Below are 15,634 nucleotides of genomic sequence, written 5' to 3' on the forward strand. Positions count from 1 at the left end.
TTTCAGAGATGAGGTTAGAGTGCCATTTTGGGTTATGGAACAGGACAGAATGTTCATGGAATAATGGAAATGGATTTACATTAAAAAGACAAAAAATATTCTTAGTTTAAGTCCTAGTTCAAAACTGATGTTAGATACACAAAAAATTCCATTATTCACTTCCAGTTTTCAATAAGCATTAGGGAATATGCTATATATTGTCAAGTTTAAAATTTTAAACAATCTGCAAATGAGCAGCATCATGACAAAATCCCTTTACCAGACCTGCTGCGTAGGCTTTCCAATTGGAAAGTGATACAAATGTTATAGGCACAGGAAACAGGAACTTGGAAAGTAATATGGTGAAAAAAAAACCCGATTCAGAGCACAATAAAATACCAAGGACTGGAGCCACATGTTATTAGACAAACTAAAAAATTTCCTAAAACTTTTATCATCCTTCATAAATTTAAACATCATAAATAATCATTAAAGATCCCACTGTATCCTTTGATTTGCTGTCCAACTTGATTCACGTAAGAAGGATGTAGAGATAAAAATGATTTAGGAAGGAGAAGATGGCAATTTATAATAATAAATGAGGGGGAATGGAACTGTCTCTCTAGAGAGACACAAGACTGTGCAGAAAGAATAACTACAGGGCTGAAGCAGGTTATCTGTGGCAATAAATCTGAAATGAAACACACGCAAAGAACTGCTAACAGAATAAGAAGTGGATGGAAATAATTGTGCCAGTGAAGTGACCAATTGTTTTTCATTAAGTAATATGTGGCTCATAAAAAAAAAAAAGCCTGCTAATGAATTTTTTTTTTTTTTATGATACTATGTGTAGAGCTTTTGCCAGCTCTGAGATAGACTGGAATACTGGGATTGTACAAAAGCCTTTGAGGTAATTTACAAAAAGAAGATTAACAGTGTGAAGCCCAAGGTCTTGCATTTAGAAAACTTATCAAAAGGAAAGAAACAGCTTGCTGGCTTGATTCATGAAGCAGAATGAAAGCTGAGAGGAGTCCAAGTGCTTTTCAGAAAAACATCAGTCAAGGAGGGGAAACCATATGAAAGAATAGTATTGGTACAAAAGCAAATTCATTTAAATATGGTTCCAGTTTATACTCTATTAATACATTGTAGATTTATGCTGGAAATGAGGAGGTTTACAAATGTTACAGAATTAAGATCTGGAAGAGCAGCAGCACTTTTAAGTAAGGTGGTTTTTTCTGGACTGAAATCTGAATTTATAGCTGACTTTCAGGACAGTTTTTAAAAGGAATTCAATATCACTCCAATTAAGGTCCAATTCAGTAAGTTTATTACAGAGTCATTCTCCCTTTCTCCGCTGATTCAGGAGCTCATTTTGGTGACAGTAGAAAACCTTGGGTTGCACAAATATTTTGAAGGAAGGAAAAAAACCAAAAGGCTTCACAGAAAAGGTACCACACATCATCTTTCAGATAGATCCCCTCAGATGTTCCTCTTCAGTCAACACACTTATTTCTCTGGAAGACCTAGTAGCTACCTTTTAAAACTGTTGCAAAAGAGAGGCAAAAAAAAAACATTTCCAGATTTCTATGCTACAAGTTGCAGAGTAGATTGTTCACACAATAGTTAGGTTCCTCACAATTTAATCTAACTCCAGATATTTATGATGCTATGATATTTAAATAAGCCTCTCAAGAGTCTGATTCAGAAAGTGAGTGAGGCTGGACGGTATCTGAGGTGCTATTCATGCCAGCCTATGCTTCATCATTTGGAAGGACCTCTCCTGGTTTATAGAGCAAGCCTTAGAAGATGTTGTATTGTATACAGCTATGTATGCATTCATATATGAATGCAATTTTATTCATTAATTCTTCTATGTTTGAAATACATTTTTAAAGTATTAAGTTATAATATCCTAAAGGAAGGGAAAGAAATTAAATATAACATTGTATTAAAACTTTTTAGTAACCTTTAAGAAAATCTGTTATTTCCATTATCATCACCATTCAGATGTATACAGTTCAACAACTATTTTTCTTTCATCACAGCACTGCTTACCTCATGCTTTAAATCTATGGTAAAGTCTGATTTGAGTGGTTCACTTTTCAACTTCTTTGCAAGCCTATATAATTAAAGATTAAGAAATTTACTAAAAAAAGCACAGTAAAAAATGAAATCAACTACTAGTTACACAGCAAAGTGTGTCTGGTATTCTTGATCATCTTATAAGGGGAAAAAAAACCATAATCACACATCTGTATTCATTGACCCAAGAAGCAACTTATTTTTCTTTTTCAAATGATGCTTTTTTTTCAGCTGAGCATAGTGTGATGATGTTAATATTAGCTTTCAGCACACCCATTTTAACATATTCTTTCTGCCCAAGGAGCAGACAGAGAGTCTGGCATACATTTTCAACAGGTTAAAAGCAGCAATGCATCTGACACTCAATATTGATCAGCACCTCAAACTTTAGACAGCACTTTGTTTTTCTGAAGCACAGTAGTTAGGCACGTTCAATTTCTGAAAACATCAATCCTGGCTATAGTGAGCTGCATTCAATTCTGAAATCCATGAACTTCTCAAATTCCATTTAAAAACTAAGCATGTAATGTGAAACAAATGCCTAGGTTGTCACTGTAGCACAGGAGAAATACTTCCAGAGGGCAATGCAGCCACTCTTCAGATACAAGAATAAAGCTGCTGTCTGGGAGACAATATGTTTTATATTTACAAAAGATGGTATTGAACTAGTTGAATGACTAGTACTGGAAACTGCTAACCAGCTAACACAACATTAACTTTCAGATAGGCTGAGTGAAGCAAAATAAACAGCATGCACAGATACAAAAATCTTTTTCTGTATCTTTGTCTACTAATGAATTCTAAAGTGTTTATTTAAAATAATTATGCCTGGAATGTGCAGAACAAAGAAGAACTGGAATTTTATCAAAGGAGTATTTTCTGGTTAAGTTTACAGTATCAACAGAAGTCTATGCAGGCACAGCCTGAACTAGTTGTACCTTACTGTGTGTGGCTGCATGTCTGGCTATGCCAGACCAGATCCTCAAACTAAAGCAGACTTATATGTACTGGCACGGATGCTGACCACAGAGGTGGCAGAAGCAAAAGCTCAGGGTAAGCTCCAAAGTCAAATCTGCCTGCACTGGTTGATTGCATCCCAAGCTGTTTGCCATAGCTAAACTGCAATCAGCAGCTTCCATTCAAAGGCAGCTTCCATTCAAGATTAAAACTTGACTTTTCATACGTACATCCAGTAAAACCTTCAACTGCACTGCAGGGACACCTTCATCTTTTATAGAAAATATTAATCCATGTAAAATCGTAACTCACTAAAGTTATATTTATTAGCATCTAGGAGAAATTTATAAATACAACACCCTTAATTACAATCAATAAACAATTAAGAAGTGATTAAAATTAAATTCTTACTTGTTAACAAGGGGAATGCTAAGTGCCCAACCAGCAGCAAAATCTGGAAATTTAAAGACTGTAGGATTTTCAGCAAAGGCATAATGGTGAATTATTGTAGATTCTTCATCATATAATGCTTTACCTAAAAACCACTCCTGTAAAGGAATATAGGAAACAGTTTTGTTCATCTACAGCATCCTTTTAGTGAAGATGACGACTGTATTCATGCTGAATAAAGCAAACCTGAAAACAAAAACAAGGGAAGCAAACTGTTGACAATAATCCAGAAAAAAGTTGTACTTGGTAAAAAATGAAACTAAAAGTATTTCTCTTGAGGTCAAATGCATGCTGTATTTTCAAACTCCAGCACATGCCCTGGATTCCACCTGTTCAAAGAGCACTGCATCCCAAAAGTGTTGAGGTAAGAAGAGGCCTCTTAGGATTCTGTAGTCCAAACCTCCTCCTTCTCAAGCAGGGTCAGCCAGAGCAGGTTGCCCAATAGCTTAAAAAGGAAATAGATTTTAAAAACCTTGATCTTCAAAACAGTTAAATGAAGAAGGTTCCAAGAATGTATTACTAAAGTAAAAAATTTACTAGTAGTATTATTAGCTTTTAATAAGTGTTTAAGAATTTACTACTGACTCTGCTGTAACTGAAAATACTTAATTGCTACTTCTAGTAGCTACTGCTACTTTCAGTTGCTCTAATCTTTCTATTTAAGATGGATATAGAAGTATACCTCCAAGTTTTGCAAATAAGGACTATAGCAAAGGGAAAAAAGGAATGTATCTCGTGTATATATAAATATTAATTATATATAAATCTAACCCAAAAATATAACTTGCTTTTCATTCCTACGAGTACAAAAAATTGAATCAGTTTTTAATCACCTTAGTGGTTATATTAAATGTTTAAAGAGTGGAGGTCTCTCATTATGACTGTAACTCGGGATTTTCTTTTCCCTGAAAACCTCCAGGTTCATAAATAAATTACATTCAAAGTTAGGGGGGCTGTTTTTCCACATGAGTCTTTCTTCATCCTCCCTGACATATCAGATTTCTCTCCTTTAAAGGTGCAGCTGTCAGCAACACTGAAAAATTCCTTCGAGGCATTAGCACAGTTCACACACTTGACACAAAGTAAATACATAATTTATACAAAATTCAGGACAAAAGGGGAAACACTCAAGCAAAACACTGTAGAAGCAACTGGCCAAATAAAGTCTGGTGTAGCCCCAGGACTAACTTGCTTCTCAGAAGCCATCTTTCTAACTCCAAGAGATGTTGCTATATCAACTGAACTAAGTTCTATAACTGCCCAGAGCAGATGTGGAGAAATGAGTGAGATTTGGCATGGGTGCAGCAGTCAACAAACAGTGAAAAGTTCTGCATGCACCAGGAGACACCTCCTGCCAAAACCAACTTTCTGAGCCTGACAGGAGTCTGCAAGAGTCTCTGCCCCAGAGGACACAGCACCTCTGGCATCCAGCCAGGACTCAACCTGGTTGCCCAGAAGGTAATGAAAGGAAAACCCCCAGGAGCTATAGGGGATGCTTCAAGAACCCCACCTCTGCAAGGCTGGCCAGGACCCCTGTAAGTAACCACAAGTCAAAGCCATGGGATGCTACCCCTGCCAAGAACAGACTCTCTGAGGGACTGATGCAAATGTCCCATTAATGACCTGTGGGAGTGTAGGTGTGTGAGCCACTGAGTGCATTCCCCATGGATTCTGAACATCACTGTTAACTGATGCTACCCAATATATGGAGAAAGTAAGGGTGGAGGGGTTTTCCACCATTTTTTTAACCACCTTCATAGGAGTTGCTATCTAGTGCCTACTTAGCTTTTCATTTATAAGTTCAATCACAAGGGACCCTGTTTTCTCCTTCTTTTATTGGAAGGATCAATAGTGTTCAGTGGAAGGGTTAAAAACCAAGCAAAATATTGAGAAGTAGAACAGGAAAACACACTTTTTTTTTTTTAATACACAAAGATAATTACCTATCAAACTAATTATTTAGCATCTTTTCTGCACACCATTTTTTAACTCTTTTACAGCTGTCAAGGCTTCAAAATACTCACAACATAAGCACACTATTCTGCTTCAAAAATAGTTATTAAGTAGTATCATTTTAATGTGACAGTACTAGTTTTTTTCTGGACCTCCACTTTGTTATGGTACAGAGTGAACAGAAGTTTTCCCTTATCCTAATTTTACATGCTAAATTTTACATCAAAGCTCTCTATGGATTAAAAAAAACATCTTACTTTCCTCGGTCTATAAAAACAGAAAATTAAACCCATAAATACACCTTCCTCAGGCTTTTATATATTACTTCTGGCAATATTAAGCCACAAACCACATCAAAGGCATTCCAGATAACAGCCAATACTCTCCAAGCTTATTTGATCATAACATTGTTTACTTAGTATACTGATAGGGAGGACAGGTTAACCCTTGCAGGCTGGCTTTATAAGATGAAATTAGTTACATGAGAAGGAACTTATAAAGAAACTTAAGGAACTATGGTAACCAAATTGAATATAAGTAAAGAATGTCAATTAAAGAGAAGAATCTGATTTATTGCATTATCGATAACTGCCATCCATAGGATCAGTGAATAAATTGTACTTCAAAAATAGCAAAAAATTACTTACCTTCACTAAAGGCACTGCAAAAACTTTAGAGCACTTTAGACTAATACCTGAATTTGATGCAAGAAAACTCAGTACCAGACCAACATGGAGGACAAAGATAACTTTACCTAACTTGCTTATAGAGTTTGTTCCACTCACCACACACCCACTTACCAATACCAAGACAGAGATGCCAAATCCATCTGTTAAGAACTTGTGTCTGACAGAGAGGACAGGAGATTTCAGCTGTCCTGTCTTCACTGTGTCTCAGTACAACTTCTTATGAGTTCTTATGAATTATAAAGATGCTATTCTTTAGACAGATCTTTTATATCCTTTAAGTATCAACAGCTACTAAGACCCTACCAGTTCAGTTTATTCATACTGGATATCTCTGTCTGCCATCCTGTTAGGAGTGACACAATAGATTTGGTTTGACCTTAATGCTGCCTTCCATTATGAAAGCACAAGCTGAACAAATCTGCTGTTGCAACACAGTCACAAAGGGGTTGAGGTTGGAAGGGACCTCTGAGGATTCTCTGGTTTAACTTTCCCTGCTCAAGCAAGGCCAGCTATGCAGTAGGTTGCCTAGGACTGTGTGCAGATGGCTTGTGGGCTACCACCAACGTTGGAGATTCTACAGCTTCTTTAGGGAACCTGTGCTAGTATTCAGTCACCCTAACAGTAAAAAAATGTTTCCTAGTGTTCAGATTTAATTCACCATCTGAAGGCTTGCCTTGAGGCCTTCATACATATCAGATGTTCCTCACTGTTCTTTAGTTTTACTGCAGTTAATAATGTGCTTATTTATCAATGCAGGTCATTCTCTTAATATTTCTCCAGTCTCTTATGATGCTTTCACACATCTATTTTGCCTCAATATTACATATCAGTCTCAGTAGTTCTGATGCTGTTTTCTACATATCCAGATTTAAAGGCTGCAGGTACATCAACTGTTCACATGCCCCCTGTAGACCATTTATTGTGATTAACATATACCAGCTTTTTATTATACAGACTGCAGACATTTGAAAATGAATAGTGAATGAGCTCATTCTGGTCTAACTCATCTTAAATTGTGACTGATGGATCAGTATGGTATATAAGGAATCAGCTCTGGACTGTTACACTAGGATGATTGCTATGTTCAAAAGCAAAACATTTTACTTTTCTTTTAATGCAAGTTGGAACATAACATATTATTGTAATAGAATTTACACATAACGCAAAGGAGAGATTGAAACTGTCATTGTGGCTACATCCAGGACAAAAAAAAATTGTTTCTATTCTGAGATCAGTTAGGAGTAGGTGTTTCTGAAGCAGAAACAAAATCAATATTATAAATGTCTGACTATATTCAGTCAGCCATTTTGAAGACAGAGTGTTTAAAAATGTAAGATCCCTGAATTATTACTATCATTTTAGAAAAAAACTGTGAAAAAAGATGACAAGGCCATGTGCCTGCAAAAGAAGTACATATGCTGAAGTGAGAACTGAAGCAGAATTCAGTACTCAGTTAAGGTAACAGTAAGGAGGCAAAATGTATTTCGCACAGGAGATTTTTGACTTCTTTTATTCCAGACAAAAGATGGACATCAAGCTGAATTTTTTTCTGAACACTGAGAATTCTGACCATTGAAAATTTAATTTCATTGCCAAATTTAACTTGCTCCTTGCTAACTGCATTTTTCTTTTCTTTTGCAAGTTTTTTGGGGTTGTTTTTCTTCCAGCAGGTAAAGAAAACTGTCTTAGCACAACAGAGCTCAGAAACAGATTGCAAATAAAATACTCTACTATATCAGATCAGAGACAGGTAGTCAAACATTACTCATTCTGTCTGATGATAACCAGACCTGACAGACAGGAAAATGGGGAGACTATATTAATCTTTTTCCTTGTGCTATGTCATTTTTCAGGCTATCCACAGAAGGCATCTTTTCTCCACACAATTTTAAGTTCCTCAACAGCTGAGCCATCCAGGTCATTTTATAAAGTTAAATTCTGAACCAGAGAAACTGTTCTATCACTAGGAATTCACAAATTTTAGATTTATAATTTTGTACTTAAAATGATTCCAGGTTTCATCTAAAACTCCACTTAAGCACATGCAAAATAAAGTTAAATATCTAAATTTGTATTTCACCTTAGAGCAGTCATATCTTCCAAGTGTTTCAAGGAGCTTTACAACTCGTATTCTCGTATCTTCTTCACAGAAGAAAATCCATGAGGAGTTCTTACCATAGGTAACAGAGAAGCTAGCAAAACAAAAGAAATGAACTTTTTAATAAGTTGGCTTATGAACAGAATGATATTCAACCTACATTCCCCAAATATAAGTACTCTTTAATCAATTATTAATTTATTATGAAACTGAAACTTTTACTGCAAAGAATTACATTTTAAAGGCCCACACTGAATGGATAAAGGTATTGCCTCTGCTGCTATATCATCACTCTGATACAAAAACCTCAAAAGAAAACAAAAACATCCTTCTGAGCAGCTGTAAAAAATAATATTCATGAAATTAATTCCCAAAAAGCTGCAGAGCTGTTGACAACAATTTCAAATGCAAGTTTTAGGGAAAGGATAGCCTTCAGCACCCACCAGAGAGCTTTAGGACTTTCTGAAATAAGAACCATTGCTTCCTGACAGTTTGCAACATACTACCCTGTAAATGCAGTTTGTCTTCCTTGGAGCCATCTGGATACATTAAGATGAAAAGATGTTTGAGATTACCTGTCTGCTCTGACCATGCCAAGATGAAAACTGGCCATGTAAGCTTCTAAAAAGATGCTGAAACCTACACCTTTTCACTGCAGAGGCATACCACCTCCTGAAAACACTGTGAGCAATAAAAGATAGAAACTCAAAACAAGTATTAATATCTATTTTTAAAGAACTATTTATTCATTTAATTCAGCTACGTAATAGGAAAGGTCAAAAGTTCTGAAATACCTTGCAAATTACACTGTGAGAAGTGGAGACCAAATAGGAAAATAGAGATTTGAAAATGGTATTGCTTTTGACTAACTTCCCTAATGATTTTAAAACCAACAATGAGTTAAAGAAGGCAGTTGTTCAGTTATAGTACATACTACTCTCTTTCTTTTACTTAAAATACCTTTCATTGATTTAATGCAGTTCAAAAGAAAGTTGATTGGGAAAACCAAAACAGGTGGAGTGAGAAAGTGAAAAGGTAAAGTTGCAAGTCTCACTCAGAAACTTTGATTCTGAAATAAGAGGCCTGAGTATTAAAATTTGTGTTCTTGGTTACGAAAAATTCTGAAAATAGCTGGCATTCATTATACTTACTCTCTCAATAATGGTAATATTGTCCATGCACCTTCATGCCTGTCCATCTGATGAATAAGCAGAACTACAGGCAATTCCTTTAAGAAAAATAAAAATATTCACATTCAACTATTCGCACTTCTTTTCCTAGACACCAATTAATCTCAGAGAAATTACTCTGGAATAACTAGTTAGTTCTCCGTTGTATTTTAGTGGCAAGCAGCCCTCTAGCCCTGGACAACTTCAGATGGTATGAAACAAGGTGATCTGCCTTTTCAGGAAAATGCTTCTTCCAATTCAAGGTTTCTTAATTCTCTTAGATATAAAGCTAATACACTTCAAGTTAAATGTTTTCTATAGGTCCCATATAATCAGTTAACCAATATATCATACTCATTTCTTGATGATATAATCAAATCCCATACTGTAAATAAAGACAGTGTAGGGTATTCTACAAAGGTTTCAATTTCACAATCATATGAAATAGACAGGAAAAAAAGCACGATAAGAGTTATCAATAAGTACTGGGTAATATGATACTTAAAACTTTTGGTCAAGGATTTCTGTAGTTTCAGGAGACCACTGGCAAAGGCTTTCTCCCTTTGTTTTGCTGCAGTTACCATGTTCCCTAATTACTCCAGTTTTGTGAGTCCACAAGAGAGGCCCTGCAGGAGAAAGTAAGAGTGCTGGATACTCCTGGTACTGCATCAGTGCATGTCTGCCCTCACCACAGAGAAATGCAGGACTTCAGAAAACACTAATTCACAGGGAAAAGGAATGCATGTCCCACTGGGAAATAAAGGGGGAAAAAAAAAAAAAGATGTAGTCTAGAATTCCCTGAAACCAGTCTGTCACAGATGGCCAAAACATGAGCAGGAACAATTTGCAGACAGATCATTTAAGATAGGAATACGGTGATGGCTTAACATATAGACATTAAAATTCAAGCAAACTAATTATACTTATTCCCCTCTCTCCAATATTTTAACCAAGAAATCTTGAAATCTATTGAAATAGTGCAGTGCTGCCATCAGTACAGGCTAGGCAATTAAAAATAACTGATTTTTAAAGCACATATGCCATGCTCAACAACAACTTGCACTTTGGCAACAGATATTGAGGCCATCACCCCAATGACATAAGGAAATAAATCTGACATAGGCACTGAGAGGCATTTAAACCTTACAGATGCAGCAGCTAGGATAAGGAGTTGGAGCCCATGTGCACTGGAAACAGAAAAGAGACCCTTCTGTCAACATGATCCTGTAAGACAAAGAGAGACTGAACTTCTGAGGCACAGGCCAGCTGGGTTTCTGGTCTTTTCTGCTGTACTTTAGGAAACAGGATTTTGCAAAATTGTTTTAAATAAACAAGGACTCAACTATAGGATGCTCCAAACATTTGTCACCTATTTCCACATTAGCCAAACTGGGAATTGGGAGATAGACAAACAAACAATTATGAAAAATTAATGAAGATAATAGCTAACCCAGTTATTTACTCAAGCAAAATAATATGGAGGTTTTCTATATAAATATATATATATTTTTGTATATACATATATACGACTTTTTCTTCTTTTAAACTGATTTTAATAATCATTAAAGTAATAATCGTTTAACTCAAAAATGAGCAATATTGTAAGGCTTGTAAGGATAGTTTAAACCTGAAAAAATTTCATTTCTATGAGATTATAAAAAATACAGGCTTTCACTCCAAACAAAGTAACCCTAATTGTAAAAATACTGCAAATTATAGTTACCATGCTTCTATGAAACACGGGTCATACTTCACATCACCTGTTATGTATATATGCTCATTTTCTAATATTCCTTGGAAGCAGTCTTAAAATCCTATTTCTATGTTCTTGATTTGGGGCTTTTTTGTGTTTAGTTTTGTTTTTTAAATCCATAATGAATATTACTCATTTGCTATATTTCTTCAGTTAATATACACAGGATATCATTTAATCTGGGCTTTACATCTGGGAACGTGTCCAGAGGAGAGCCACAAAAATGCTCAGAGGGCTGGAGCACCTCCCCTATGAGGACAGGGTGAGGAAGTTGGGGTTGTTCAGCCTGGAGGAGACCCCAAGGTGACCTTATAGCAACCTTCCAATATCTGAAGAGAGCTACAAGAAAGCTGGGGTAGGGCTTTGTACATGGGTGTGTAGTGAGAGGACAAGGGAAAATTATTTGAGACTTGAAGAGGAGAGATTTAGGTTAGACAGTAGGAAGAAAGTCTTTCCTGTGAGAGTGGAACTAAATAATCTATGAGGTCCCTTCCAACACAAATCATTTGATGATTCAAAACAATGCCATGGCCTCACTCAGGCAAATAGCATTAACTGCATCTAACCACTAGTTCAGACAGAATCAATCCTTTTCCTTTTTTAAAAAAAAAAAATTTACCTGTCTTCCAGTCTTAAATGTAATTGCCAAAAAAGTAATCCTGGTTTTCAATTTTTAAAGAAGACAGAAACAGAACAGTCCCAAATACTGTCATTTCATACTGTGATAGCTTTCTTATTCTTACCTGGTCTTTCTTAAACACAGAAATCTCAGAAATATAAGAAAATTGGTAAAAAAAAGTTTAAGGAATACGGCAAAAAGTTCAAGGAATTATCTTCATTACTATTCTAGACATTGTTTAATGTACTTAAAAGTTTTGCTTAGTAATTCAATATACAGACACAGAATATGCTTTTAAGCATGAACTGAATAATGACATCTCCTAGTGACCAGAATTACAGATTAGTTTCACACGAAAAAAAATGTTTTAGAACACACAGTGAAAGAAAATAAGTGCTCAAATTACTTGTAATGGTTACTGAAAAACAAATATGATTGTGAACAATTTAATCCATTTTAAAGCACCTTAGCAGCTGCTTTCCACTTCTCATTTTGAAACAGCAGAAAAGAAAAACTAATGAATCTTTGTGGACTAAATAGCTATTGTTGGGCCCTGTGACAACAGACAAGTGGACCTGATTATTAAGTTGATCAAGTCCTTTGTTTCTGTATAGCAGCTGTCCTTTAAAACACAAGGATGTAATTTCCTTGGTCTGAAAGTCATGATTTCACATGTATTCTTTTAATGAAAAACATGTACTTCAAATATTGATGTGCAGATTTTGAGATCTTCTGTCCCTTCTCCATGATCAGTATTAATGGGTCATGCCTCACAGTGGGCTACAGTGGAATTGTGAGTTGACAAAAAAAAAGCAAGACATGCCAAGTACATTCTGGCTATACTTATTTTTTTTCCTGTAAATTGATGGATTCCCCTTTTCCCAGGTTTGAGGTATGAGAATTTTGATCCAATGTATTTTCATTACGGGTTGTCTGAGATACCACAAATGCGACTTAACAGGTACCTCTTGATATTGGGAAAGCAGCGCCATTTCAGTATTTGCATAAAGAAATATCCTTAACTAGACAATAAAGCTTTTTAAATGCTAGTTCAATTTGCTCAAGGCAGAAGTACCCACAGGTGCAACTCCTTGATTAAAAAAAAAAAAAAGATTTACCTCACTCCCATAGAATATGCCTATATTCTTGCATCACTTAAAGTATTTATGATTCCACTTATTGATTGTTTCATCACTGGTATTCTGCAACATCAATTATTGAACTCAATCAAAATCCTTGTTTTTAACAGATGAAGGCACAATCCTCTCTGCACATTGTATCTCAACACGTGCCCCAGTCCCAAAGAGGACTCTGAAAGAGTTCTGCAGAACAAAGGCTGTTCACATGACTGACTTCATTAAGGGATTAAAAATTGCATTTAGAATGGATTTAGCTACAACAGTTTTGCTAAGTTTAGCCCAATGAAGCCTAAAACCTTCAAGGATTTAGGCACAAGTTACATACAACAATTTAAACAAGGTCTTACTTCTTTATAACAAAAACCTGGAACTGAAAAATGGGTCAAACAACCTCACAGCAAGATATTTCATATCATGATATATGCCTCTTACTTTGGTGGTGTTTTTTTGTTATTGTTGTTTTTTTTAATTAAAGACAACAAAATTGGGCATTATTTACATACACTTAATTTTCAATTTATGACTCTTAAAAACCTGTTCTCTCTAGGCTGAAGTAAAATCTCATGTTACAGTGTCAAGTCAAAACCAGACTTGTACAATGTGCATCTCCCAGGCCAGCCTGGTCCCCCAGCAAGTCCCCCAAAAGGTTGAGAGTGCTCAGGCTGCTGCAGAGTAGCAGAGGAACGAGGAGTAGTTACAGAAGGGACTGCACCAGGGAGGGAGCTTAGACCAGAGTGGGCAAGAGAGGTGTGGGAGACAACTGCTGTACAAAGCAGGGAATCTGTGTCAGGATTTTAAATGTCCACGTATGTTGCTGCTCTACTGCCACAATGTCACAGCTGTCCAGTAAAATTCTGATAAAATCTACATTATAGCATCTTCACTTGCTCAACTAAAAGTTAAAAAAGTACTCACCTAAAGTGATAAAGTACTCTGCTTAAATGATTATGCTTTCCACTTCATAAGGAAAGCATCTGACTTTTTGTTAGAGGCACACTACAAGTCTGTCTTGCTATCACTTTCACATCAAATGCCATCCAAACAAAAACAGGTATTAGACATAAAGGTATAGCTCAAATTAAAATAATGTGGTGATACATCACAGCCTACAGTCAATGAACATGCATTGAAATAGTTCTTTTATAAGCACACAGAAGACAATTAATAAAACCGATTTTTTTTATTTAAAAAAGGAACAATAGAAAATTGTATTTTTAGTAAAATGCAATAAAAACATATATAACAAGGTGCAAACCACATTATATAAATATACCTTTCCAAGATCTGCAGCCTGCTGTAAAATATCTCTCTTCAGATCTTCTGATCTCATGGAATGAAAAGAATTACTTTGACTCTGGATGATAAATACAATGTCTTTTAACTCTGTGAAACAGAAAATAAGATTTTAAAAAGGTTTTTTTTTGTTGTTGTTGTTCCTACATGCACATGGGTTCAGTAGCTTTGGAAATCTATTACATAGCAAGCTATTTCTTTAGTAATACAAACATTTCACAGTATAATAAAAGGCATAATTTTACAGACAAAAAATCCAAACTAGTCCTTTTAAGGTTTAACACATAAGAAGTATGACATGTCTAGGAGACCTGCAGCCACAAAGGAACTTATACCCACAGTTACCAGCAGTCATGGTCAGGAAGTTTCTTTTTCTCTAACACACCTTTTTTCTCTAGCACCCCTTATTCCCAGAGTTAAGAGGTGTTAGCCATAAGCCAGCATCTCCCCTCACCAGGCAATGGATGAACACAGAATGGAAAAGGTGCTTCCCCAATAAAGAGCTTCAAACCCTTCCCAGAAACAAACATCAGATGGAGGGAGACCCACATGATAACAAGAAGCTAATGCTTTTATCTGATAGGGCAGCATCAGCACCTTCAACATGTGCTCAGAGTGTTTAAAGGCACCACAGTTAGGAACTTCCAGTTAGGAGAGGAGATTGTGAGAAATTTAACAGAAAAAATGAAGTAACTTTGTAAGCATCTATGAGCAGGAAAAACCCAACTATTAAAAATTACAAGGTGATAAAGGTTGATACCATGGAAAAGCTGAAGATGGCAAAAATTTCTTGATGACTGTAGACAGAATAACCTCTCAGCACTTTGAAAGCTGAGCAAAACAAGCAGATGTGATCACGTTCAGAAGCAGAACACAGCAGAGGATGAAAGGGAGAGCACAGATGCCCTTTCTAAAATTCTTTAGAAGTTTGACCTATGTTGTACAACCCACTCAACAGCATAACTAAGTAGCAACATCTAAGAAAAGGAGACACTATACTGCACTTTCTGTTTGCTTTGCATGAAAAAGCTGAACTTTATAGATACTATGCAGAAAGTGCACAGACAAGGAAATTCAGGGTGTAACAACTTCAAAGTTACAAGTGACTGAGCAATTACTGCCTAAGGAACAAACCCCATTGTAATGACGTTCATTGTTCCAGGAGGTAAGGAGGCAGCTCATAGGGAGGGTGGGTGAGGGTGGAGAACAGCATTTAAATTCTGTTACCTCAAGGTGAAAGTCAGACCAGGCAAGAGATAACAGATTGTAGTTACTTCAGGGAGACAGCACTGAGAAGGCTCCTGGTTTAACATTTACTCACTCCAACACAAGAAAGTACCAAAAGGAAAAGATGAAAAATTAAGCCCCACGAGATCTGTATGGAATGACAAAGAATGTGGAAAAAGAATGAGGTGGTCACCATAAAAAACGTACAGGTAGCAAAAAAAAA

The 15,634-nt window shown here is 36.0% G+C and overlaps 1 protein-coding gene across 2 annotated transcripts in view; it reads right to left on the reverse strand.

Moving 5' to 3' along the window:
• The window catches only part of B3GLCT (beta 3-glucosyltransferase), a 50,186-nt gene that overhangs the window by 19,001 nt on the left and 15,551 nt on the right, over positions 1-15,634 (reverse strand). For both annotated transcript variants that reach the window (XM_030452802.1, XM_030452793.1), the window contains exons 4-8: positions 14,165-14,274; positions 9,363-9,439; positions 8,194-8,305; positions 3,433-3,569; positions 2,038-2,101 (exon numbers count right to left, since the gene is read on the reverse strand). In XM_030452802.1, coding sequence (XP_030308662.1) covers positions 2,038-2,101; positions 3,433-3,569; positions 8,194-8,305; positions 9,363-9,439; positions 14,165-14,274 — 500 coding nt within the window. The remainder of the gene's footprint in view (positions 1-2,037; positions 2,102-3,432; positions 3,570-8,193; positions 8,306-9,362; positions 9,440-14,164; positions 14,275-15,634) is intronic.

Source organism: Calypte anna, chromosome 1 (assembly GCF_003957555.1).
Source record: "Calypte anna isolate BGI_N300 chromosome 1, bCalAnn1_v1.p, whole genome shotgun sequence".
Lineage (NCBI taxonomy): Eukaryota > Metazoa > Chordata > Aves > Apodiformes > Trochilidae > Calypte > Calypte anna.